The sequence below is a fragment of the Taeniopygia guttata genome, chromosome 29 (genome assembly GCF_048771995.1).
Source record: "Taeniopygia guttata chromosome 29, bTaeGut7.mat, whole genome shotgun sequence".
NCBI classification, from domain to species: domain Eukaryota; kingdom Metazoa; phylum Chordata; class Aves; order Passeriformes; family Estrildidae; genus Taeniopygia; species Taeniopygia guttata.
In genome coordinates, this window is record NC_133054.1 from 635,084 (window position 1) to 661,846 (window position 26,763).

General features: G+C 52.4%; 1 protein-coding gene across 1 annotated transcript; it reads right to left on the reverse strand.

Annotated features, from left to right (window-relative positions):
• Positions 1 to 6,598: 6,598 nt before the first annotated feature.
• Positions 6,599 to 16,046, reverse strand: LOC116807510 (serine/threonine-protein kinase pim-1). The gene is made up of 6 exons (XM_072919553.1): positions 15,949 to 16,046; positions 8,601 to 8,778; positions 8,351 to 8,401; positions 7,791 to 8,157; positions 6,961 to 7,140; positions 6,599 to 6,705 (listed from the first exon to the last, which is right to left on the reverse strand). The coding sequence occupies exons 1-6, from the start codon at positions 16,044 to 16,046 to the stop codon at positions 6,599 to 6,601; spliced, it is 981 nt and encodes a 326-aa protein (XP_072775654.1).
• Positions 16,047 to 26,763: the final 10,717 nt, after the last annotated feature.

Consider the following 26,763-nt stretch of genomic DNA (forward strand, 5'->3'; position numbering starts at 1 on the left):
CCTAACCTAACCCTAAACCCACACTCTACCCTAACCCTTACCCTTCTCATTAATACCAACACAGAAACACCAAAAGCCTTGGTTGGCAGAAAAAGGGAAACTGTGATTTCTCGACAACTCAGACAAGCCCTGGGCATGGCAGGGGCAGGGCAGAGCTGGCAATGGCAGGGCAGGGCCCGGGGGGCAGCGAGATGGGAGTGTGCAGCCTGCAGGGACACAGCAGCAGCTGTGGGACAGTGCAGGACAAGCTGTGCTGGACATGGCCAAGGGCCCTGGCAAGGCTGGCAGTGGCCAGGAGAAGCCAAGCCTTGGTGCCCTGGGACACAGCAGCGTCTTGCCACCAAGGGCTGTGAGGAGGAGACACCTTGTCCTGAGGCACTGGGGCCTCCTGGCACAGCCCCAGCCAGGCTGAGCACTGTCATCCCTTGTCCTGCCCTCAGCATCCCTCCCTATGCCAGTGCTCCCGGCAGAGCCCTGAGCAGGCGGGGAGGGACAGGATCTGCCTTCCCTGGGGCTGGGGCTCAGGCCTTGGCCTTTCTGCTGCCTCCAGCCAGCCCAGGCTCTGCTCAGCAGCTGAGCTGCCTACACAGAGCCTCTGCCTCCCTGCACTCCTGGCCTCAGGGAGCTGCTGGGAAGAGGCCCTGGGGAGCCTTGGTCAGGAATGGCCCTGGGCCCTCCTTCATGCCCCCAGGGATGGCAGGTTTTTCAAAGGACTTGGGCTTTTGCTTGGGGTCCTGAGAGGTTTGTGCAATCATGGCCTCCAATTATCTGCTGGAATTAGTCCCTGGAGAGTCTTTGTCAGGAGGTTTCCTACAATACTGATGGAAAACTATTTGCAAGAGCTTCCAATAAATCCACATTCCTCTTTGAAGAGTATATTTTATGACTGTTCTATTTAGAGCAGAGGTGGCTGCAGCATTCAGCGACTGATATTGGCCCAGGGACTCTCCTGAGGATGTCTGGCCTAGTGAGAGAAGCTGTGCCTGGAGGTCTGAGGCAGTGTGGACAACCTTGCCCCACATAGCCCAAGCCCGTCCTGTCTCTGCTCAGTCACCTGGGACCTGCTGTGCTTGGAGAACTGGCTGCGCTCAGGCAAAGAGGGGTTTTCTTCTTTTATTTTTTGAAGCAATCTAAAACTCTTAAGCTTCCCCATTTAAAACAGACACACTCCTCAAGTGTGTGCCAAGCCCTAGGTACCTCCAAGGAGGTTCCCCTTCCCCAAGGCAGAGCCCTGCAAGGAATGATGTAGACACACAGGAAGATCTGCAATGAACACAAATGCAGAGTTGGCTCAGGGCAGAATGAGAGCCACTCCTGAAGGACAGACCAGCTTTGCACTCCTTGCAGCTCAAAGCTCCCAGTGGGTCCTTGGGAGGTGTGTGAGTGACTCCAGAGTGAAGGAAGGGAAATGCAGAGAGCCCTGGAAGTGCTTCTGTGCAGACAGGCTGTGGGGAAGGGCACCGCACACCTGCCCTGGGCCGGCTGTGAGGGTGGATCATCATCCCAACCTGCACTGGGCATTGCAAGGGACTGCTGCCATGGACACCGCACTGACCCCAGAGCGCCAGCCCATTGCTCAGGGCTGGTGTCACTGCCCAGAGCCAGAGGGGAGCCCTTGCTGTGGGTCTGTGCCGTGGCCGCCTGCCCTGTGCCGCGCGGGCCGGTCAGGCGCCGCGGAACCTGCAGCAAACAGCGGGGCCAGGGCCAAGGCCAGGTCAGGCAGACAGAAAGGGGCAGTGCTGGGCACTGTTTGCATGGCAGCCCTCACTGGGACACCACACCTGGGTCACCTGGCCTGGCAGGTGCCATGGAAACCCCTGGCAGGGACTGATGGCACAGACCCTGGCACTGAGACGCTGCTGCTGGGCCGGGTGCTGAGCACAGGGCTGGGCACACAGAGATGTTTTTGTTCTTGCTGAGCTCCCACTGAGCCAAAGCCTGGCCTGCCCCTCCTCAGGCCACGCTGGAGAGGGGCTGGGGCTGCGGGGCAGCTTGGGAGGGGACAGCCAGGACAGGTGACCCCAACTGACCCCGGGGATACCCCAGACCATAGGGCATCACACTCAGGGTAAAAAGTGGGGGGAACAAGGAGGAAGGGGGGACATTTGGAGTGATGGGTTTTGTCTTTCCAGGTAACACTTAGGCTGGAGGGGGCCCTGTTTCACCAGTGGGCAGGGTCAGCACCAAAGACACAGACACCAACTGAAGGAATTGTGTCATTTATATCATGCACAGCTGCAAAGAATTACAAAAGGATAAGCTCAGCAAAGCACATCATCATTAGCAAAGCATTACAAAAGAAGCTCAGCAATGCATCCAGTCATTGCTACCAGAGATTGCCTGGAGTGATTAAGGAAAGATCCATCACCAGTTAGCCTCAGGCTTTACCATCATCCACAGCCACACATCAGCTGGGGGAAGCCAAGGACTGGAGAGTCACTGGGAATTCCTGCAGGTGCCTCCACCTCTGCAGGCAATGAGGCTCCAAAGCTGTGAGAGGACCCAGCGTTTACACTGTTAAACAAACAAGCTGGCATCACTGCCACTGCGAGAACATCTGCTTTCATTCTCCTGACTGCTTTCTCCCAAAGCCTGGCCAGGGCTGAAGGAGGAACCAAGGGAGTTGACTTTGATCCTTCACCCCCAAACAAGGCCAGATGGGGCCTTGTCTGTTTCTAAATACAGAAAGATAAATCCATGTTTTATCAAGGAACACATGCATTGATCGTGTTGTTAATCATGCTTCCTTAATGAGTGGATACAAATACAACATTTGCTTGGAAGGTTCATCTAGAGGTGAGCTTTGCCTCAGGGCCTGTTCAGGCCTTGATCACAACCTGTTCAGGCCTTGGTACTTTGATCGGTCCTGAGACCTACAATCAACTACAACCTTTGTAACAATTCTTTCAGTAACACAGCTTAGATTTAGGTATTAGGCACAAAGGCATCTCCTCTTGTTCTACAATTAAGTGCAGTTTAACTTCATTACTCAGAGCTATTCACGTTCCTTTTAAAACATGCCTAAATAGTTGCTATTCTCTGTTATTTATCAAATACCTCTCTTTTCTTGAGACTGTCTCTTTTAAGAAAGGTCTCAATACTCCACTTCCCAGCACAAAGTGTCACAGCAACTCACCAAGTGCACACACTGCAATGATGACAGGCCCTGCCACCAATGCATTTCACAGCAGCCTCTAATTTGGCAGCCACAAAGCCAATCCCACCAAGAAGAATTTTCTTCTTTCTGCCACTCTTCTACTGCTCTTTCTGTCAAGGTGATTCCTGGCTGTTGGCCTTCAAACCCATCACTGCTAGCAGTGCAACATCCCCGTCCCCTGATAGCCCAGGTTCCTCCTTGGCCAGCAAGCAGATAATCCAAGGCCATGCGGTTCTCTGGAGTCCCCATTTGTGTTTGTTGGAGCTCATAGGATGTGCTAATGGGCATTTCAACAGTATCATTTACTACCTCTTCTAATAATCCATTCAGCTCATTCATGTCAACTCCACGGGATGGGGCAGCGCACATGGGGCACCGGCTGAACCAGAATCCTTTGCTTTCGGAAACCCAAGGCACTCTTTGGGTGGAAAATGTTCTCTGGGCCCTAAGTCTTCCGTGTGGTTGTTGCTGAAGGACCCTAAATGGGGGCCCTGCAGCTGGGAGCGGTGTGACACTGACACAGACCAGCTGCAGCACCCCAAGTTCTACTGACATTGGGAGTGATGGTAAAGCACAGAAATCTTCTGACACTGTAGCCTCTATAACTGTAACAGGGTTTGGTTTCTCCTGACGGGAAATCTGAGTGAATCCTGTCACACTGATCGTTGTATTCCCGTGTCCCACAGCACAGGTATCTCTAACTGTCCCTTCATTGACTCCGTTACGAGGCAGAGCCCATTGACAGAGTTCTGGCCACCCCACAGGGTGGGCCCTCCAAGGGAACCCCATTCCTCCCAGCTTCAGCTGAGAACATACCCAGCAATTAGTGACACTGAGTGCTTTGGCTACCTTGGTCTTTACATTTTCAAAACATTTTGATGACTGATCCCTTGGTGAAACTCTGGAAGTGTTTTGGCAAACGTCAGTAGTACTTTAGTGACACCGTTCTTCATTCTTTTTGCTCAATGTCATTCAGGTTAGGAACAATAATTCTGTTGTCCATGGAGCTGGCAACTTTTTAATTCCAGAATAATGCCCCCAAGGTCCTTTAGTGTTCAGCTTTACCATGTTGTCTGTGGGTAACAAGGCTTGGTGGAGCCCTTTCCCCTTTGGCTGGAAGAGGGCCAGGACCTCTACTTAAAGAAAAAAAAAAAGGAAAAAGAAAAAAAATACAATTAGATGAATTGTAAAAGATACAAATAAAATCCAAGTGTTAGTGAAACAACTTCTGTAACTTTGCATTAAGAGGTAAATGATATTTTTAAAAAGAGAACTCAGTTATTTACATTGTAAATGTGCTGATGGCATGGATCCATCTTACTGACCTCAACAGCCTTTTTTACAGTTTTTGGGGTTTGTTTCCAACATTCTTTTTTTTTTTAAATTGTGGTCGAAGCAATAGGAAATTGATTGGGGCCCTTCCAGCTCCAGGCAGGACTGGGAATCTCAACTCTGTCAAACCCCAAATCCTTTAGAAGATGACCTTCCTTCTCACTCTGGGAATGAGCTGCACATTCCCTCTGAAATTGTCAGGGGTTTCTTACGGATGAAAAATCCCACTTACGGCTTTTTGCTCTGGTTTGGAAGTGGGAAGGGCAATTCTCCATCCATCAGCTCCAGACTGCACTGCCTCAGGAACACGGCTCACTTGCCAGCTTTGGCCCACTCATGGCACTTCTAGAGGAGGAAGAAAGTGCAACTGCACAATTCCAGCCAAAAAGAAATGAAGAATGAATAGTGGAGATCCAGGCGTTCCTGCAGAGATTCAGGGATTCAGCTGGGACTATGGGGAGTTTGGGTCCTTGCCAATTGGATGTGTGTCCCCAGCTGCAATCTCCTGGCCTGCAGGGGAGTCTCACTCACCTGCCAAAGCAGAAAGCTCAGGCACTGTGCTCCAACGGGCTCGTCTGATGCAAAGCTGTCAGAGCAATGTGAGGGCAGAGCCAGCCCAGCTGTGCCCGGGGCAGAGCCCAGCAGAGCCCTGGCAGAGCCCAGAGCAGCCTCAGCACCCGCAGAGCCCGGCTGCAAGGAGAGAAACCAGAAAGCGCCCGTCAGCTGAAGGCTGCTGTCCCCTTGTCCCAGCTGCCCACAGAGCCCAGGCCATGCTGGCTGTGCCCAGAGCTGTGCCCAGAGCTGCCCATCACTGCTGCCTTTGGGAGCAGAGCAGGAGGGCAGGACATTCCCAGCCTGCAGCCAGCCACAGCACATCCAGCCCTCAGCAGCTGCCCAGAGCAAGAGACTCCTTGTGCTTGTTGCTGTCTCCCAAAAGCTCTGATCCCACCATGCCAAGCAGACGGGGACTCACCTCACGCCATCCTCCGCTGGGAGAAAAGCTGGTCCCAAACGATGTCCTCAGCCTTCTCCAAGGGCACGGCCCATCCACGCTGCAGCTGCTCCCAGGCACTTCCCAATCCCGACTGGACCTTACATAGAACGCTTCCTCTAGAAAAACAAACAACAAACTGTTGAAAAGAGATTAGAGACAAGGGGAAACAAGAAAAAATCTCTTATCTCTGTCAAGGGTCTGAGGAAGGCCCAACCCCTACATGCTAGGGAAAATCCCACCCATGGGGGAGAGAAGCCCACACTTTCTCTCTTCCCTCCTACACTGCCCCCCAAAATAACGGTGATCCCAAAGCAAACAAGGGCAGTGGAGCAGCCCAAGCCCTTCCTTGCCTGCAAAGCAAAGCAGCCCCTGCACAGGTTCTGGAGTCCCACCTCTGCTCCCGCCATGGGGGTTTCTCTGTGCCGGGCTGGCTGCCCCAGCCCCAGCCCCAGCCTCAGCCCAGGCCATGCTGGGTGCTGGGGGCTGTTGGCAGGGCCAGGAGCCCACTCCCATTTTGTATCCACCCCAACCCATGCCCCCAGCCCTGCCAAAAAGCAGCTGGGCAGCCGACTGAAGTTGCATCTGCCCCAGCAAAGGGAGAAACTTTTGTTCACAGCCAGTCTGAGCAATGCCCAAATCTGGGAGCATTTCCCCGGCTGTGGACTCATCTGCAAATTCACTGTGGAGCCTGGCTTTGAAGATGGTGCCAGAAGTCCATCATCTTCAGCTGCCAGTGGCCAACTTGAGGAAGAGGTTGTCATCCTTGATGTTGCCCTCTCTGTCCCCAGCAGCAGCAGCAGCCCCACCTGGTACAGCTTCTCCAAGGACTCCTTCTCCTTCCCTGGGGGTCAGACCAGGCTGTCAGGGTTCTGCCCAGGGCCCCAGCTGTCAGGGAACCAGGACAAGCAAAACCAGCTCTGATGGCAGCCACCAGTGCTGGGCAGAGCAGCTCAGCTCCAGCACAAGGCTGCGTGTTCCCACCCAACAATCCCAGTGCATTGATAAAGGGCAGGGAAAAATTCTGGGTTTCCTTGCTTCTGATTGCCAGGGCATGTGTGGACCTGTAACTTACCAGGACCCTGGAGCAAAGTGTGCATGTGGCTCTCTCCCTTCTTCTATGGCAGGTGAATATCCTGTATCCAAGGATCATAGAACAGGTCTTCTAATGAAGGTCTGTCCAAGAAGTGCATGGATAAACACCACCTGATAAGATCTTGGCACTCTGGGCAGAGAAACCAGAAACCACCGGTCAGCTAGAGAAGGCTCCTGTCTGCTTTGCCCCACTCTTCCCATGCCCAGGCCATGCTGCTTTTGTGCTCAGAGCTGTGCCTAAACTTCCCATCAATTCCCTGTTGTGGAGGAGAGCAGGAGAGCAGGACATGTGGCACCTCCTCAGCGGCTGCCAGAGCGAGATGCTCACAAGCTGCTGCTGTCTCCCAGCACTGGTATTCCCCCGTGGCCAGAGATGAGGATCCACCTGGAGAGAGCCGCTGTGGCAGCGAGAGCTGATGGTCCCAGCTGATCTTCCGGCCCCTCCTGAAAGGGTGCTGCCCGCAGACCATCTGGTGCAGCAGGATGCCCAGGGACCAGATCGTTGCTGCCTCGCCATGGTACCAGCCCAAGTGGGTCCATTCTGGGGGGCTGTATGACAGTGTTCCTGTGGAATACAGATGGAGTTCATCAGGGGGATGCTGCTGCTCCCAGAGCCTGGCCCCAGCATCCCTGGGCGTGCAGGGGCTGCCCCAGTGGCACACGGGGTGACTGCTGCACTCTCGCCAGCACCTGGGACATGTGTACAAACTCAGGGCTGGACAAGAAGCCACTGGTGTTGGAAGAGGGCAGCAGAAGCCCCAGCAAGGCCTGACCATGACATGTAAAGCAAAAACCCACTCAGGGCTGGGGGAAAAAACATGTCCTTATCCTCCCTGCCTGCAGTGCCCCAAAAATATTATGAAGCAAAGACAAACAAGGTGAGTGGAGCAGCCCAAGCCCTTCCTCTCGCCTGCACACCAAACTGGCTGGTGCACTGGTGCTGGCCCCCTCCTTTGCTACCCCCACCCACGGGTGCTTTTGTCAGGCTGGCTGCTGCTGCTCCAACCCCAGCCCCAGGCAGAGTGGTGGGCAAAGGCTGCCAGTGGGGCTGGAAGATGCCTCCCTACCCAGCCCCGCTCAAAAGCAACTCAGGGGAAGGCTCAGTACCCTGACTGGCAGCAAAAGGGAGAATCCTCGCTGCCACACCCAGCTTGGCCTGTGAGATGTTGGGCCATGAGATGGCGGGACCGGGAGCACACCCCTGCCCGGGCTCACCTGCAAAGTGAGTGTAGGCTGTGTCTTGCAGGTAGGCGCCACAGCCAAAGTCAATCAATTTTGCCTGGCCAGTGGCCAGGTCAACCAGGATGTTCTCTGGTTTGATGTCGCGGTGCAGGACCCCTCGGCTGGTGCAGTGCCGCACGGCCTCCAGCACCTGGCGGAACAGCTGCCGTGCCACCTCTTCAGACAGGAACCTCCGTGCCTGAATGAAATGCAGGAGGTCCTGAGACCGCTCCGGCCGCTCCAGCACCATCACGATGTTGTTGGGGAGCTCAAGCCACTCCAGCAGCTGGACCACACCAGGGAAGCCAGTGGACACCTTGTCCAGCAGCACGATCTCCAGGGGTGCGCTGGTGCCGTCGGGCTGCGGGAGGAGCACGGTGCCACCAGTGGGACTGATGTCCTGCCAGGGCTGGGGAACCCCTCAGCCAGCCCGGGATGCTCTGCGCCCTGCGCTGGCCCCACGCCCGCTCCCCATCGAGGGGTCCTGGTGGCTTCCCCCATGCCGGGCCTCGCCTCATCCCCGCCCGGCACGGCCCGGCTGTTCCCTCACTCACCAGCTCGTCCCAGTGCCGGACGCGGTTCCGTGGCACCCTTTTGATGGCCACCTGCAAACCAAAGGCAGCACCGGGTTCAGCTCGCCGCCCGCCCTGCCGAGCCCCATCCTCCTGCTTCCGCCTCCTCCTTCCGCCTCCTCCTTCTCTTCCTCCTCCTTCTCTTCCTCCTCCTCCTCCTCCTTCTCTTCCATCTCCTCCTCCTTCTCTTCCATCTCCTCCTCCTGCGCCCGCCGCCGGCCCCGCCGCTCACCGGGGCACCGTCCGAGAGCCGCGTGGCTGCGAAGACGCTGCCGAAGCCGCCGCGCCCCAGCAGCGAACCCACTCGGTAGCGCTGCTGCAGCGCCTCCTGCGCCTTCCCTGCGGGCGGGACGCGGCTGTCAGCGCTCGGCCCGGGGCCAGGAGCGGCCCCCGAGCGCCCCTCAACCGCCCTGGGCCGGCCATCCCCAGGCCTTCGGTCTTGGGAACGGGACACGGGAGGCTCGGGGCCGGCGGCCGCGCTGCTGAGCAGCGGAGCTCGGGCCGGGGAAGCCGCGGCGGAGGCGGCAGCGGCCGTGCCGCTTGTGTCCTCCGCGGGGCCCGGGAGGAGCCGGGGCCGGGGCCGGGCTCGGGCCAGGCGGAGCCAAAGAGCGGCGATGCCGCCCCAGCCCCAGGCACTGATGCCCGCCCAGCAGCGCCACCGCCAGCACGCCCAGAGCCGGGCGGAGGCGAGACCGCGGCGGGGCGGGCGGGGGCGGGGACGGGGCAGCCCCGCCCGGGGCCGGGGGCGGGCCGGGGGCATGGCCCGGCCCGGCATGGGGGAGAAGGAGGCGGGGAGAGGGGAGGGACAGCGGGTGAGGGACACCGAGAGGAAGGTGTCCCACAGCCGGAGAGAAAGAAGAGAAAGAGAAAGAAGAGAAAAACTGCTTTTGCTGCCGCTGCTGCCGCCACTGCTGCCGCCGCTGCCGCTGCTGCCTCTGCAACTGAAGCACCGAGGCCGTTTGTCCGCGTGTCCGTTCCCTGCTCGCCCCACGGCCGAGCCCCGCGCGCCCCGGGGACAGCCCCTTCCTCTGTCCAAACACGGGAACTTTGCCGTGTTGAGCCCAGATCCAGAGTCCTGACTCCTGCACACTGGCAGAGAAATCCCCTGCGCTGTGTCGCTGCTGTGCATTGTCCTCATTGTGCTTGCTGAGGTTCAAACACTATTGGGGCACATTCCCTTGGTGTAGGATTCATACGTGACCCAAGCACTGCACTTATGTCTCCAGCGTTGCTTTCCAGTAAAAACAGGGGAAGGAAAACTGTGTGTAGCTCATGGTATTTTAGAGTGTTTATAACTTGTTAAGTGACCCATCTTAGAGGTGAGATTCATTTGGAATTCACATCATGGAGAAGTCGTGCAACATGGAAGAGGGGAGCATAGAAATAAAGAGGAAAACATTTTAGATAGTTTCTTTCATCTTCATTTCACTTCTAGAAAGCTGTTTCACTTTTCCAGGAATCTTCTCCTGTCTGCTCTTGTCAAGAACCTCTCGTGGAGAACCAGGTCGAGCTTCTGTCCCAAGATTTGCCACCTACTGCAGCTTCTCTTGGCTTTCCACACTGCACTGTGCCTGCAGCATGTATTTTGCAGCAAAGCAGGCCAACTGTTTGGAGAACGTTACATGTCCTTTCTTTTCCTGGGGGTCTGGGGAGTTGTGCCACTGGTGAAGTGGCACAATTGTGACTGTTTGTCCTGGTTTAGGGCAAATGTTGTGAGGAAACCTCCAAAAGGAGTCCGTCTACAAATCAAGTTCAAGTGGCCCCTCCCCCTACTATTTCAGGAGAAGACTTCCCTGGAGAAAAATGAAAAAAAAGTTTATTTATCAAATAAAGTATTCACAAGCATGAATAATATGAAATAAAACCCCTCTCAGTTCTGAAGAGATGGCAATTCAGAAAGTCCTGTTTGTGGGTTGTAGTTGGCTCACTCGGTCTCTTCTCAGTCCCTCTGGCCCTGGAATGCAGGGTCCCAGACCTCGGTGGGCCACAGGTGTGAGCTGCTGGTGTTTTTCTGGGTTTTCTGTCCAGAGCTGGGTTAAACAGTTCCAAGAAAAAGGAAAGCCACAGTCTGAGCGGAGCCTTCTCTTCCTCAGGTAGCTGAAAACCAAATTGCTACACCTGGGCTGTGAAGACACCAAGAAGTTTCCAAATCTGGGCACTGGTGGTCCCAGCAAACACCACACCTGGCTGGTTTCAGGATTCAAAATTTCTGGCTTTTGGGTTTCTGTGCCAGCAAATTACTGGACTTTGGTTGTTCTGGCACCAAAAAATTTCCTAATCTGGGCACTGGTGGTCCCAGCAAACAGCAGATCTGGATGGTGCTGGAGCCAGAACCCAGAATCTTCCAAATTTTGGCTTTCTGTGCCAGCAAATCACTGGGTTTGGGATGTGCTGGCACCAAGAAGTTTTCAGATCTGGGCCCTGGTGGTGCCAGCAAACACCAGATCTGGGCCGTGTTGTTGGCAGCAACAGAAATCTGCCAGATCTGGGCACTGCTGGCACCAGGAAATTTCCAAACCTGGGTACTGGCGCAGCAAACAAGATGTGGGCAGGGCTAGACCTAGTCCAGGAAGTTGCCAGGTTTTGGATTTCTGTGCCCGCAAATTGCTGCACTTGGGCTGTGCCTGAAGAGGGAAATTTCCAGATGTGGGCACTGGCAGTGCCAGCAAAGACCACATTTCAGGCTCCAGGTGCCAGGAAGGACTGGATCTGGACCCCTTCCTCTTTTCCTTCCTTCCTTCCTGGGGTCCTGCTGCCAGCAAACCCCAGACTGGGTGGTGCCGGCAACGGGAACTTGCCAGGTTTTAGCTTTCTTTGCCAGCAAATTGCTGGACATGAGCAGTGACGGAAGAGGGAAATTTCCAGATCTGGGCACTGGAGGTGCCAGCAAACACCAGTGGAACCTTCTGGTCCTCGCCCAGACGGATGACCAGTGGTTTCCCCGAGAACTGGCTCTGGCGACTTTACAAAGAAAGACTGCTTTGATCTGGTTGTCGGGAAACAGAAGTTCAAGGAAGGCGAACACAACAAACAGGACGGCACGCAGAGTACAGAGAGCAAACGAGAAGAAAGCCTGGGTCCAGTGTCTAGCAGGGATATTGATGCATTTATATATGGGGAGGGGTAAAGGTGGGATCTGAGGGAAGGATCCAAGAGGAAGGAACGATTCAGAATATGACAATTCTTGCAGTAAGAAGTAAGCAATGGAAGCAAAGAGAAGTCAGAACTTTCTAGTAACAATCTGCATAACTGAACAAGAGGAGTATGGGTGGGAGCTCCTGCTCACCCTAACTAGAGAGGGTTTTCCCAAGGCTTTAAGCCAAGGTCTCCTTCTTCTTTTAAACCAACCCCAACACACCAGATTAGGGCGGTACTAATGCCAGCACCGGGAAGCTACCAGGTTTTGGCTTTCTTTGCCAGAAAATTGCTGCACTGGGGTTGTGCTGGCACTGGGAAATTGCCACATCTGGGCACTGGCAGTGCCAGTGCATGCCAGATCTGGGCAGGGAAAGTGCCGGCATTGGGAAATTGCCTAATTTTAACTTTCTGTGCCAGCATATTCCTGGAATTATGCTCTGCAAGCATCTGAAAAATTCTGGATCTGGGCACTAGCGATGTCAGCAAACACAAGATCGGGTTGGTGTAGGCACCATGTCTATGCCTGGTTTTGGATTTGTGTGCCAGCAAATTGCTGGACTTGGGCTGCACCGGAACAGGGAAATTTCCTGGCATGTGCTGCATGAATCTTTCAGATCACAGCAAGTGAATCCATACACAAAAGCATCCAAATTCTCAGAGAGGGAGTCAAGAAACTGCAAGTAGAAGATGATGAAGAGTGGCTCAAATGACTATTCAAAAAATGGAGCTTATCTGGTTGGGCTTTATCTTTGGTCAGACGGGTTTACTGATTTTTGGAGCTGTTGTTGTTGTGTTTCTATTGTTACCCTATTTTGTAAGTTGTCTGTTAAGAGCTGTTCAGAAATCTTTACAGAAAATTTTTCTAAAGAGAGGGGAAGATGTGGAAACACGTCTGGCTGGAATGAGTGGTGGTTTGGCCTCGGTATGAGACCATGGGGAACAGGACACCTAGGCAGGTCATGGCGAGAAGAGTGGGGCCATGGGAGTCAATATGTTAATAGAACTATCCGACATTTGGTCAGGTTTCTGGTTCTTGTTCTCAGTTGGTTTAGAACCTGTTGTGTGTAAGTTCATGTTCCAAGTTTGCGATTGGACCCTTGCCCTCAGAAGACCCCTCTGCCTTGTTCCGTTCACCATGCCCCTGGGTCTTTGGATCTTGCCCCCAGACTATGCAGTTTTTCACATTTGTTATTTTGTTGTTAAAATCTTTATGTTTCAGGCAAGACCATGGTACCCATTCCTCATTTGTTTTGCCGGTTCCCCCGACCAAGCCGAACCAAGGATCAGAGCAAGAGAAGACTGCAACAGTGGAGTGGTAGGAAGTGCAAGGGAACACAGAGAGAGGTTGACACAGCAATTCAGGTTTGGAATAGGAAAGGCAAGCCAAGTTAGAGGAGGGCTGGGACTGGCAAGGCAATGGAGGAGAAGAAAGAAGTAAGCAGATGACGACGGGGAGGCAAAGGGTCTGCAAGGTAATGCAAGGCAAGGGAGGGGTAGCAGTGCCATGCAAGAAAAGGGCTGGGCCTGTAAGGCAAGGCAAGGTAGAGGTAGGCAAGGGAAAGAGAATAAGGAGGAGTAATGCAATGACAGGGCAAAAAGGAGGAGGAAAATCAAGGTAGTGTATGAGTAAGCAGGGAAATGCAAGATAAGGGAATCGTGAGATGGGCAATGGAAAGACACAGAGGGTTCAGTAAAGCAAGAGTAGGGATGGTCAGGCATGGCAAAAATATTTGGGGTAGGGTAAAAAAGGCAAGACAAGGCAAAGCAGGAGTAGGCAAGGAAGTGAGACTCAGGAGAAGGAGGCAACAGAAGGCAAGGCCAGGGAAAATAGCAGAAGAAAAGTCAAGGTAGGGGATGGGTGAGCAAGGCAATGCAAGGCAATGAAGTCATAGGAAAGACAAGGGAAAGACATGAGAGATCAGTAAGGCAATACATAGCTGGAGAAGGCAAGGCAAGGGACAAGAAGGATGTGAATGGCAAAATAAAGCAAGGACGGTGTAAAATGGGCAAGGCAAGGCAACAGAAATACCTTGCATGCCTATCCCCACCTTGACATAGCTAAATATATCTTCCTTGCCCTTCCATTTTCTAGCTTTCCCCTTCTGAGTCTTGCCAACCTTGCCTACTCTAACCCGGCACTGCTTCACTGACCTCTGTGTATCTTTTCCTTGCCCTTCCTGCCACTCCATTCCCTTTCATTGCCTTGCTTACCCATCCTTCACCTTCATCTCCCTACCCCTTTCTTCCCTAGCCTTGCTTTGCCTTGCCTTTTCTACTCTCCCTGCCTTGTCTTAGCAACCCCCTTTTGTTGTTCCCTTGCCCTTCCTTCAACTCCACTGCCTTGCATTGCCTTCCTCACGCATCACAACCTTGAACTTCCTATCCCTTTGTTTCTTGTCCTTGCTCTGCCTTCTCCTCCTTCCTGTTCATGGGCAAGCAAGGAAACGCAAGCTTGCATTGGACTTTGCATTGCTTTCTGAGCCCTCTGTGTCCTACTTTTACCCTTCCTAACACTACCGCCTTGTTTTGCCTGGTTGCTCACCCATTCCCCATCTTGAGGTTTTATCAGGGACCATTTTCCACATATGTGAGAAACCCCCCCCCCAGTGCTGACTTGTACATTTTCTTAATAATATAAAATATTACATACATATCATTCTACTGGCGTGATTTATCTTTATTACATATAATAATCCCTCCCCTTCTACATTAACCCATTAATTCATGCCTAAAACCTCTATATTTAATGCTTTCTTCCCTTACTTTGGTGCAATTACTTTTAATCTTACCTAAAAAGAAAAAACCCTCAGTTCCCTCTTAGTTTCCATCACCCCATTGTTCTTTTGGAATTTCTTGGTAAAACCTGTAAGTATTCCCTTCTTCTTTTACGTGCCCCTCGAACTTGGCCAAGGCCTCTGCTGCTCTGGTGTGTGGGTTTTCTTCACCTAGTCTCATTATTTTAGATACCTGATTTATTTTTCCAGTTGCACACTCTGGGTCCGTGGGCATGGCTGCTACCTGCATCCCTTGTACCACTGAGTGTATTAACCTGAAAAGCAGGGTACCATGCAGGGCAGGAAGAAGATTCCGGCTATTGAGCACAATGCAAAAAGTACAACCTTTCCCCCCGCCCCCGAGTACTATCAAACAAATGGTCCCATCAGGATGCTTGGAGGATGAAGTTCCACTTCTGCACCTGAACGTGTGCTACCCTTTTGATTTCAGTTGCCAAGCCTCTGATGGTCTCTTTAGTTCTTGTGCCACCTGCCTTATTTTATTCTCCGGGCCCACCCCCTCTTTATTTCTTGAGAAGCAGAATGTTCTATCATATTGCAGACAGATCCTGTCATCCTGATCCTCTAAAAGGTCAAGGATAACCGGTCCATTTTCGAGGGAAAATTTTTTCTTATATTTTGAATTCCCTCCAACCCAATATGTCTTTCTACCCATCACACACATTCCCAGTTGATTCTTATCATAACACAGTGGTTTAGCCTGAAAATAAGCTACAAATACTGACTCCATTTTCCCCCCAACCCATAATGTGCGATTACGCTTATCACAGATAGGGACAGGTATTCTTTCAGCATTCCTCTTGCATGTTTTGTGCTCTGACTGCCTTTTCTTAGGGGTCGCCCTTTCTAGATCACACTTTATTTTCTTACACTTCCCCCACTGAGTGCCATTTATGGGATTCTATCCTCTTATCTTGTCCTGGCTGCAGTTCCTGGGGGTTGGGAATGTTGGAGCCCCCGATTCCCCTTGTCCCCTCTGGGCATTTTGTACGCATGGTACGTCCTCGCCGCCGGGGCCTCGTACATCCGTGCTGGGTAAGCAACCTGAATGCGTACTAATTTTGAGGCCCATTGCTAGGCTCAGGATCATCAGGACCCCCACTATGAAAACTCCTCTGCCTCTGCCTTGGCCCAACTGGGTTGCAACCAGCGGCAGGGTAAACCATCTTCTCAACAGCAGTAGTCCTCTGTGGTGTCGTGCCTGGCCCGAGCTGCATCCCTCCGTTTAAAGATGCCCCACCTTGATAGTTTAACTGAGTCTGCGCTACAGGGTACTTTGTTTAATCTCCGGCACTCAACAGTAATGATCTGAGCTTTTGACCTCAATTTTCCCCTCACCCCATTTTGGAATAGGCAAAACCACACCAAGGAATCTACTTCAATTATACCCAGATTAGTGGTGAGCCCTAAAACATGGCTAGTCAGTCACTGTTCTTCCTCCAGGCATTTATCACACAAACCCTTTGGGTTTTTATTGCTGTATCTGTAGTTAAGAGGACAAAACAAAACAAAACAGAACAAGAGCCTTCCTAATAAGGTGACAAAGGAGCTTCTCTCCAAGTTTGGATGAGCACCTTGTCCCTGGGTTGCACTTTATGTATGGAGAAACCAAAGGGGGTACTTTGTGTTATTATTCTCTGCTTTCACAATTCCTGAAGATTCTTGTTCATGGACATGTGATACGGCTGGATCTGTCCATCTTCTACCCTCGGTTGCCCCACCAGCATGCCGTGTTCGTAGGGCATCCCATATAGCATTTTAAAGGGTGACAGCCCAGTCTCAGAATGAGACAGGGTCCGAATATGTAACAGGACTAAGGGGAGGCATTTTAACTAGGACATTTTGTTTCCAAAATCAATTTAACCAATTGAGCTTTTAGTGTTTGATTCATCCTCCCGACTTGCCTGATTAACTTTTTGGCAAATCATACACCCTTGCACCTCTTGTTTCACCGATTCATAAATCCCCTTACACTCAAAGAATCTCTGGAATTGCTCTGTCAGGGCCTGAGCTCTCCAGTGTGTCTGTTGATGTAGTCTCCTTAGGATTTTTCTGGTATAATCTTTAGACAATAGCTCCCTCCCATTGGGCAATTTCCACTTACCTCCTTCTAGCTGGCCTCCTATTTTTTCGTCCCCCTCAGTTTCTTTTGGGGAAGGGTGTGGGGGATATTCCCAGACCTTCCCTTCTTCAATTCCCGGGGTACTTACCTTCAGTAAAGCCACGCTTTTAGCTTCTTTGTCTGCTAAGTTATTTCCTTGGGCCCTAAACTGCATTCCTGTTTGGTGCCCTTTCACGTGGACTATAGCAATTGCTTCTGGCCCTCTAATGGCCTTTAAAATTTGTCTGATTATTTTTTCATGCACTAGACCTCACCCCCGAGTGTTAAGTAACCCTCATTCTTCCCAAATTTTTCCAAAAGTGTGTGCCACCGCAAATGCATATTTCAAATCTGTGAAGATCGTTCCCCTTTTCCCCTTTAATTTCTGTAAAGCTCTTAAATACTGCATGCAATTCACAAGTTTGTGCTGACTATCTGGAATTCAGGGGTTCTGATTCTATGACTTCCCTTGTTTACAAGTTTGTAAAATGCAGGGGAAGAACCACAAACTCGCTGGGAAAGCTGGTATCTCTTAAAGTGTCCACTTTTCTCAACACAAAACAGCATACAATACTTCAGCACCCATCCACGTCAGCTTCCTCTTGTCCCCACATACTCTGGACACAATCAGAATAACAGCACACAGTAAAATTCCAGGAATCAAGTCTGAACCACAGGGGCAGAGGAACATCCCCCACCCCCCAATCCCCCGCCAAGTTCATCTAGCCACAGTTAAAATGTGCACAGTCTACACAAATCACCACTTGTAAACACAATAAATGTCCTCTCCCACGTTTCCCCACTTGTTCCACTTCTCCGCGGGCCCTCCCTGCCCCCACAGCTTATCCCAGCCAGCGCCTCGGGCCTCACTCGGTCGCTTCAGATATGAGTAGAACTTCCCCCCACCCCGTGCCGTGGGTGCACACACTCTTTCGCTCGTTCACTCACTTTATACACCATGCACTCACACAATTGGAACACATTACCTACACAATGTCCAGACCCAAGCATACAAATCCATTTACTACTGCATGTCCTGATTCCCTTTTTCCCATCCATGACCCTCGCCGAGCTATGTACAAACCACTTTATCCCTTCTTCTAATTTTTCCACTTCTAAATCTGGTCTTACTTTTGGTTTGCAGCCCCACCACTTCAGCACAATCATGGGTAGGCACTCCTGTGGTTTCCCCAAACAGAAACCGGGCGGGATTTTGTGGCGAGGTTTTTCGTAGCTCCAAATACCAAGAGTGGATTGTTATAGCCTCATATTTTAGAAGTCTGGCATCACCCATCTGCTTGTCTGCCCCCTTCTGCAAAACACTTCCCACACTGTGCGGGGTGCAAACCACCAATGGTGCCCCAAAGGTCACCCTCCCAGCCTCCTCCACCAACACTGCCACCGCCACAATTGCCTGCCCTGCAAGCACGCAGCCCCCCCGCCCACAGAGCCCAAAAGCCTTGACACACACGTGTCGGTCTCAGATTCAGGCAAAGAGAGAAACAGAAAGTTTCTAACCAGGCAGAAGGCTGAGAAAGTGCTGAAAAGAATGTAAATAAGGTTCTTTCTCTTTCTTGTTGTTCACATTGCTTATAGTTAAGTTCTACCCCTGTGCGTCATGCACTGTGCACCAATGGTGAGGGTTGTTTTCACTTCAGGACCAATAGAGTTAGTCTGCATGAAGCTCTGTATAAAGAGCAATGCATTTTGAAATAAATCAGAGTTTTACTCTCTCCTTCTGAAGTGGAATCATCTCATTCCCGTCCACCCTCAACAGCGTCAGCACACACACACCACCGGTCTCTTGGCCCCTGCCCACTCCCAAATCAACACTTCATGAGCAGTGTGACCACTGGCGTCCACAAACAGCTGAAATGGGTCTTCCCCACATCAGGGAGGCTCAACACAGGAGCTACCATAAGGATCTCTTTTAGCTCCTTGAAGCCCTCCTCATCCTGTTTTGTCAGGGATCTGAAGAGTCTCCAGCGTCACTGGACCCTTTGGTTCTGCCTGCATCTAGAAGTGCCACAGATTTGCCAAGTGGGGCCAGTGACCCATATTCCAAGGGCAGTGTAGGCAGGAGGGCATGAATGAAGAAGAGCCATCCCCACTTTCAAACCCTACCAAAGACACCATAAATGTCACTTTGTACCTTTAAGAGACAGCTGAGAACTCAGAAGGAAATGATGAGCATATTCACAGGGTGAAAAAGAAGGGAATCTTCCAGGCAAGTTAAAGTTTCAGAAGCTTTATTTTCAATCCTAATCTATAATCCTTCTCTACAATCCTACTTTACAAAACTACTCTTCAGTCCTACTCTTAGCTGGTTATGGAAGAAATGGTCCTGATGTGATTATCACAGTGTTTGCTTCACCTTCCTCCTCTTCACTGAAATAATGAGTGCTGCCAGGGTAGACGCTGGCTTGGCTGATACCAGTGGATGCTGCTCACAGGAAAACAAACAACAAAAACCAATAAAGTATGACTTTTTAAGCTCAGTGCTTCACAGATTCAATCAGGATTCCTCTGTTACTTAGAAAGACCCAGAAAGAGGAGTGATGGGACCGTAGGAATGATGGGACCATCTGCTCCCCAGTCACAATGTGCAGGACCTTGCCATCACAGGCAAACCTGCCCAGAATCCCACTCATCCTTTTATTCTGGTTTCTCCATCCTGCTGGGACCTTTGCCCTGCCAGTGCCCTAGAAAGTGTGCTTTCTGTCCCTGGGGTTCCTGCCTTTCAGGAAACTCCAATGACTCACATAGGTCCCTGTCTTTGAAAGACAGGCACCATGCTCATTCCCACAGGGAGACAGAGCAGTGTCTCTCTTGGTACCTTCCTTCCCAGCAGGGCCAGCCGAGGGGCGCTGTGTCCTGCAGTTCTCTCTTTGCCACACAACCTGGCAGTCAGCCTGGGCCAGTTCCCCTCTGCCTGAGCGTGCCAGGCAGCAGATGGGGCTGGGACAAGTCCTTCTCAGCTGTCCCTGTTTGTGTGCCAGACGCCTCTAAAGGTGGGGTGGGGGGCACAAACCAGAGCCCCTCAGAGGCTCACAGTGAGGCCCCACAGCCCCTCCTGCCCACAGCCAAATCTCTCCAGACTGCTCTGCCAGGACTGGCAGCCTTGGGTTCCTCTGCCACCATTTCATGGCTCTGTACTCTGCATTGCTCTACTTCAATTCTTTTGCTGTTAGGTAAAACAGAACACACCACCCAGTTCCAAAACAGGGCAACAGAGACAGCCAGAAAACGGAGCACCTGTCCTCTCAGGAAATGCAGAGAGAGGTGGAGTTAACTCAGTTTTGTGAGGAATGGGACCCAGGGAGACTTTATTGCCGCTTTCCAAGACTTCAGAGTGTCTTTGAACAAAGTGGGGCACACCTTTTTTAACAGGGCCAGTTACAATAGAATGTGGGTGAATAGTTTTAAACACAAAGGGGATCTAATCAGAGTAGGTCTAAGGAAGAACTGGTTTACTCGGAGCATGGTGCCACCCTGGCACAGGTTGTCCCAGGAGCTTGTAGGTGCCCCATCCCTGAAAGCATTCCAGGTCAGGTGGGACAGGGTACTGAGCAACCTGATCTCTTTAAAGATGTCCCTGCTCGTTGCAGGACACTTGGACCAGAGGACTTTACAGAGCCCTGCCAGCCCAGCCCAGCCCAGCCCAGCACTGCTCAGCATTTTCATTTGAAGAGCACCAAGAGTGGAGGTGAGGAGGAAGGGGGCTCATCTGATGCCTCGGGCCTCACTGGAGGAGGAGCCCATCCCTCGGACACTCTTTCACCTGCAGCCCCTTTGCGTTTTACCTGCAGGAGCTCGTCGTCAGACCAGCGCCGCTCCTCGTCTCTCTGCAGGCAGCAGCTCAGGAAGTCACGCAGCCAAGCCGAGAGGAGCCTGGGCTGCCACAGCTGAGGCGTCCCTGCTGTGGCTATCAGGTGTTTAGTCAGGAGAAAAAGGGAACACGAGGTTCCACCTGCTTCTTTCCCATCTGTAACTGCTCTCCCAGAGCCCATTGTTTAACCTCCATTCTGCAGTGGCAGTTTCTGCCCTGGCAGAGACCCAGAGATGACTTTCCTTTACCAACAAAAAGCCCAAACTCTGATGCAGCCACAACTTTGCCAACATCCTGCCAATCTTGCCTTGGTAGCCGATTTCATTGACTGACCTAGTTAGTGGGAACTACATCAGCAAAAGCACATCTCCTTCTCTGAGGATTCACACCAGCTGGACAGCCTTTTCGGAAGGGGGACTTTGCTATACTAACTAATTCCAAGGATTAGTACATGAATGGCATCTCTGCAGTGCTTGTTGGTCCCTTAAGCACAGTTGCCATAGAACAAGACTCATCAAGTTTTTAGTCCTGTTCTTGAAAACAATGGTAATTGGGAGAAAAGAAAGGAAATCCACCAGTTAATTCCCAGGTAAGGAAACAAACATTTACAATCTCATATTCAACACAGACACATTAAGATGCATGCACAAATGTATTGGGATGAAAATGCCTGCTTGGGCACACAGGAGCCACCTGCAGCTCTGTCTCTCAGCAGTCTGAAAATTTCAGCTTCCCTTATGCAGCAAAAGAAAAATTTTTCCTGCTCAGAAAAAGGAGAAATGTCATGTCTATGGACACCCTCTGCTCATTTGGCTTCTCAAGTCAATGCATGAATGGTAGGCCCATCCCAGAAAAGGCCAGGAAACAACAGGAGGTTTTGCCAGGCTCTCCCCCTCACCAGGCTCCGGCTTGGTGATGTGGAGAACGTGGCTTGGGCTATGAGAGAAACACGGTCACTAAGTGTTTCAGCAACACTGCACAAGAAGCAGAAGAGACTCTGTGGCCTTTGCAGCCTCATGCTCAGGTTTCAGGCATGTTTCCCAGTGAGCAGAAACTGCACAGGGGGTTACGTTAAGCTTAAGGAATGCACAATTTCTTACAGGCAAACATTTTCCCAGCATTTTCCACTGCACTCTGTTTCCAGCAGACATCCCCACCCTGTTCCATGCCCCTGGCAGAGCCCTGCACCTACTGTCCACGGGCACCAGGGAAGGGGGCAGTCACACAGGAGACAGCCCGCTGCGCTGGGCAGCAACCAAAGCCCTGCCAGGTCGCAGCTGCAGGCCTGTATCTGCACAGGGTGCTCTGGCTGCCCCACTCCTCGTGGAGTTTGGCTGGAAATGCAATTGCACGTTCTGCCTCAGGTAGCAGCACCATAGCTGTGCAAACAACAGCCAGGGGCTGTATTCCAAAGGCACTGCAGTGTGGAGGAAGGGATGCCCTAAAGATTGGGAAATGAAACAACACACTTTCCAGACAATATAAGTATAGGAGGTAAGATCAAATCTGGTCTTTAACTGGAGGCCTCCAGGGACAGATAGGGAAAAATATGGGACCACCCCACATAGGGCCAATGTGGTTTTATAAGTTTGGGAAACTAGCATAATTGACAGGAATTCCCAATTAGAAGCACAAGTAAAGGGGAAATCTCCCCCTTTGGTTCCACCTCTTCTGGAGCCCCTCTTTCTTTGTGACTAGCTGTACTAGCTGTACTGGCTACAGTTAGTTTATGGAAAAGTGTAGTTCTCCATGTCTTGAGAACCTCTTTGAACTTCAGTTCCCAGAGGAGGCAGGATAGGATAGGAACCTTTGGAAGATGTTTTGCCTTTCTGCCTATCAGGGGAGGAAAAGTATTGAAGTTACCTAGGAACTAGATAAGTATACAACAATATTCTACAGAGCCATACATAACTATGAAGGAAATCTAAAAGCAAAAATCATTTTGGCATCAGAAGGAGACCCTTCCCCAATCCCTAACCATACCAAAACCACCACAAATGGGACTTTCCATCTTGTAAAAACAATTCTGAAAGTTAACATCGAGCTTATTCACAGGGTGACAAGGAAGGGAACCTTCCAATGGAGTTGAGGTTTGATAGAGTTTTTATTCTGAGTCCCACTCACTGGAGAGAGCCATCCTGAAATGGTCATCACCACCTCCTGAACTCCCTCCATTGCTTCACTGCGATGATCAGAGATGCCCATCTGGAGAGAGGCTCGACTGGCTTCAAATACGGATGCAGCCCAAAGGGAAAGCAACAACAACAACAACAACAACAAGGGAACCATTACTTTGCAAACTCAGTGCCTCACAGGCTCAAGAGAGATTCCCTGGTTCCCAGAAATACACAGAAATAGGACGGAGAGGACCTTCTGCACTTCTGCCTTCCTGTCCAGGACCTTGCTGTGGCAGGCCAGTATGGCCCATAGTCCCACTAATCCGTTCATCAAGGGATCTCCAGCAGCAGCAGTGGCGCAGCTCAGAAACCATCAGGCAGCAGTTCCCATTCCCTGTGCGTGCATGGGAGCAGGGACAGCACTGCCAGGGCCAGGGCGGGCAGAGAGCACGGGCAGCGCTGATCCCAAGGAGCCACCGCTCTGACACTGCCAGCAGGACCCGCACTGAGACGAGGGCTCGGGAGGTGCCATGGGCACTGAGGTGGTTTTTGCAGTGCATGAGGCAGCTCGGGTGTAGTAGATAAGGGACAGGCGAAGCGGAAGACCACGGGATGTCACGGAAAGATAGACCCCTCCCCCTCTCTCTTCCCCACGTTATCTATTAACCCCTGAAGCCCCAGAAGAATGTAGCCACACCTGCTCTGGTAAATTTCCACTCCTTACTAAACCCTGAGACCCCCCAACCCCCCTCTGACGTAGCAAAGACCCCTAAAACTATTTAAACCCACGAGATAGGATAATAAACGCTTTTCGACTGTCTGCCATATTGGTGTCTGCGTGTGTTGATTAGCCCGAGTGGCTTGGGCGAGACCAGGCCGCCGTGCTGCCTTACCTGAACCAGGTCCCTGGTTGTCCTTTATAAAGGCAACATAGTGGTGCCGAAACCCGGGAGAAAAGAAGGAAAAAAGGAAAAATTCCCCCGGCGAACGGGATACACCTGGACAGGAGCAGCGGCCGGAACGGTCAAACCGTATCTAGGCGCGAGGGGAGATGTCCCGGGACCCGCGAGCGTCATGGACAGCGTCGCATGGATCGTGAGTATGAAGCAATGGAGTATCGAGTTTAAGCTCAGGGACTTTTATTTTGCTATAGCAAGGCTGCCTGAGCTTGGAGCAACCGAATGCTCAGTGGATGCCATGCATCCGGGAATATGGGAACAGTGTACAGCCACGCTAGCCGGGGAATCGAAATCCTCAGGCAGTGGCGAGAGCGTTACGGCACGGGGCAAGGTAGAAAAAACCCCGCGCAAGGCAATAGAAAAACAGGAGATGCGGAGTGCAGCGCGTACGTGTTTATTAGTTAGACCCGGGCTCGGGACGGGGGCGAAAGCGCAGACCATCCCTAAGGAGGGTCCACCCGGGAGCGGAGACCCGGGGGGGCACAGCGCGACACCCCCTTCCCCGGATCAGAGCCCAGCCCGGCCCCGCCGCGGAGCTGAGCCCAGCCCAGCCTGGCAGAGGCAGCGCAGCCCCCGGAGCGGCGCGTTTCGAGCGGCGCGGCCCCGCTCCCGCCGGGACCCGGACCCGGCCGCGGCTCCGCGCCGCTTCCTCGCCGGCGCACCGAGCGGAGCGGCGCCGGGCCCCCCCGCAGAAACCCCCCGAGACACCCCCGCCGCGGAAAACCCCCAAAAAACCCCCGCCGCAAAAAAACCCCGAAAAGCTGCGGCTTCCCGATCCGTCCCGCCACCGCCGCCGATCGGAGGTCCGTTGTCAGAAGCGCAGCGGCGCGCGGCAGGGGCTGACAGGAGAGGCCAGAGTCGCGGGGGCCGCAGCTCGGGCAGGGACGCTGGCCGCCCGGCCACGTTGCCGCCTTGAAAATGGCGCCGGGTGCCGCGGAGGGGGGCGGAGCACGAGTAGTCTCGGCGCGAAAACTCAAAAACCTGCGCGATTTCAGGGGCGCGCGCGCGCGGGAGAAAGGGGCGGAGAGCGGCACAGAGCGCGGAACCAACCAGCGGCCACGCCGGGCGCTGCCACCATATAAGGGAAAAACCACCCCCCGCGGGAGGCGCGGCGAGCCGGGGGGGCGGGAGCGGCCCCACCCCCGCGGGGAGGAGCGAGCTCGGAGCCGGACAAAACGGCGCGGAGCCCCGGAAGTGCCCTGGCATTTGACTTCCGGCGCGGAGCCTGGCAACAGCTCTGCCGGCTCGGAGGGGCCGGCGGAGGCCGGCCAGGACTCTAAAACGGAGAGAACAAAGCCATCGCGATTCAAAACAGAACCGAATAGAGTTCTAAGCCGCACCGAAAAGCGGTCACAATACCCCTTGGAGCTACGGGAGAAAAGAGCATCTCGCCAAAGAATGCAGGTCCCAACCCCTGGACACACGGAACGGGGGAGGGGGGGGTGGGGCGCGCGGGCGAACTCAGCCTCCTCCCACCACAAGCAGCGCCCGTGCCGCAGAGTCAGCAAGAGACGCCCCGATACGGGACCCCTGGGTAACCCTGGCCATGAAAGTGGGGAGAAAGCCCCTGGGGATGTGTGGGACGTGCTGCCTCTGTGGCAGTCAGGACCCCCACGTGGTGAGACTATGAGAGCCACTGCTGCACACCCACTGCTGCCAGCCAAACCTGACCCTTAAAACAAAACTAATGAGAAACTGTGAGTCTTGTTTACAGGACACGCTGGTGAACCATCCCCGTGACACATACACCCCTGCTCCAGAAGGAGATGACAGACCACCAAGCCACCAGACAAAACCTGAGCCTCCCACGGCGGTGAGATCCAAACGTGCACAGTGTCTTTCTTCATGCAATTTTGCTGTTTAGAGGCTTGTGGCCAGGGGGACAAGCTGGCCCAGGCCACTACCCTCAGCAGCTATTTAGGTGGGTCGTACAACATCTATCAAGTGACAAGGTGCTCAAAAAAGTCACCATAATAAATATCCCATCCTTCGTGTTCCACATAGCCAGCCTGTTTAGAAGCTACCTTACTAACCCTAAATGAAACCAAATCAAACCTGACTAACCCCTATTAGTTTTGCTATGATATTAAACCCACTTTTCTGCGAAGGCATTGCTTTAAATACCCCCTTCAGTTACTCCACAGCCAGTACCCCCCACCAGTGCAAGTGAAACACTCCCCGCAGAGGAATCACCCTGAGTCAAATCACAGGACAGGGCAGATGTTCTAGCAATGCAACCTTAGCAAAGCAGAAAGGCAACTTCTGCACTGAAGTTGTCAAGCCTGAAAGAAAAACCAACAAGTGAATGACCCCACCTGCATCTGGGCTGTGAGTTTGCCAGTGCTATAGAGTAAATCCTTATATGTTCCTTGCCAAGTTTAATAACTCTATCGATTTCTGTGTTCAAGTTCTGATTGTTTCTAAGGTCTTACATCACTCAGACGAAGAGACATACCACCTTCTCGAGGAACCTAACAGACTCCACAAAAATAAATTAACCATCGCAGTGCTGCTTAGCCTAGGAGCAGCTGGCACAGCCACAGGTGTCTCAGCCATCGCAACCCAGCAGCACGGACTCTCTCAGCTGCAAATGACCATCGACGAGGACCTGCAGAGGATCGAGAAATCCATCTCCTACCTAGAGAAATCAGTCTCTTCGCTTTCAGAAGTAGTTTTACAAAATAGGCGAGGTCTGGACTTTTGTTTATGCAGCAGGGGGGATTGTGTGCAGCTTTGAAGGAGGAATGCTGCTTTTATGCAGATCATACGGGAGTCGTTAAAGACTCCATGGCAGAACTCCGAGACAGACTGGCTCAGAGAAAGAGAGACAGGGAGACCCAGCAGAGCTGGTTTGAATCCTGGTTCAATCAATCACCTTGGCTCACCACTTTAATTTCTGCCCTGGTAGGTCCACTGGCAATACTGCTTTTGGCTATTACCATAGGACCATGCCTGCTGAACAAACTAGTCTCGTTTGTTCAGGCCCGTCTGGAAAGGGCAAACATTCTGTTCATAGGCCACCAACAAATGCTATAAACCAAAAGCTATAAACCAAAAAACTGCAAACACAGTCAGTAACTAAAGCCTTCAGCACCTGCCTTAAAAAATCTACCCTGATCTACTAAACCACCCTTTCCTTAACAAGTTGCAAGTTTGTACCTCACTCCAGTGCCTATACCTACGACTACCTCATTTTGTATGTGATAAGGAGGGGGGAGATGTGGTAGATAGGGACAGGCGAAGCGGAAGACCACGCGATGTCACGGAAAGATAGACCCCTCCCCCTCTTTCTTCCCCACTTATCTATTAACCCCAGAAGCCCCAGAAGAATGTAGCCACACCTGCTCTGGTAAATTTCCACTACCCGACTAACCCCTGAGACCCCCAACCCCCCTCTGACGTAGCAAAAACCCCCAAAACTATTTAAACCCACGAGATAGGATAATAAACGCTTTT

What these genes read in the sequence shown, in the direction of transcription:
- LOC116807510 (XM_072919553.1), bottom strand. Translation starts at nt 16,046, where the DNA reads ATGCCCTACGAACACGGCATGCTGGTGGGGCAACCGAGGGTAGAAGAT. An exon ending in TCCGGCACTGGGACGAGCTG is followed by an intron (nt 8,158 to 8,350) that starts GTGAGTGAGGGA and finishes CTCCTCCCGCAG; the next exon opens with CCCGACGGCACCAGCGCACC. An exon ending in GCCACAGCGGCTCTCTCCAG is followed by an intron (nt 6,706 to 6,960) that starts GTGGATCCTCAT and finishes TTCTCTGCCCAG; the next exon opens with AGTGCCAAGATCTTATCAGG.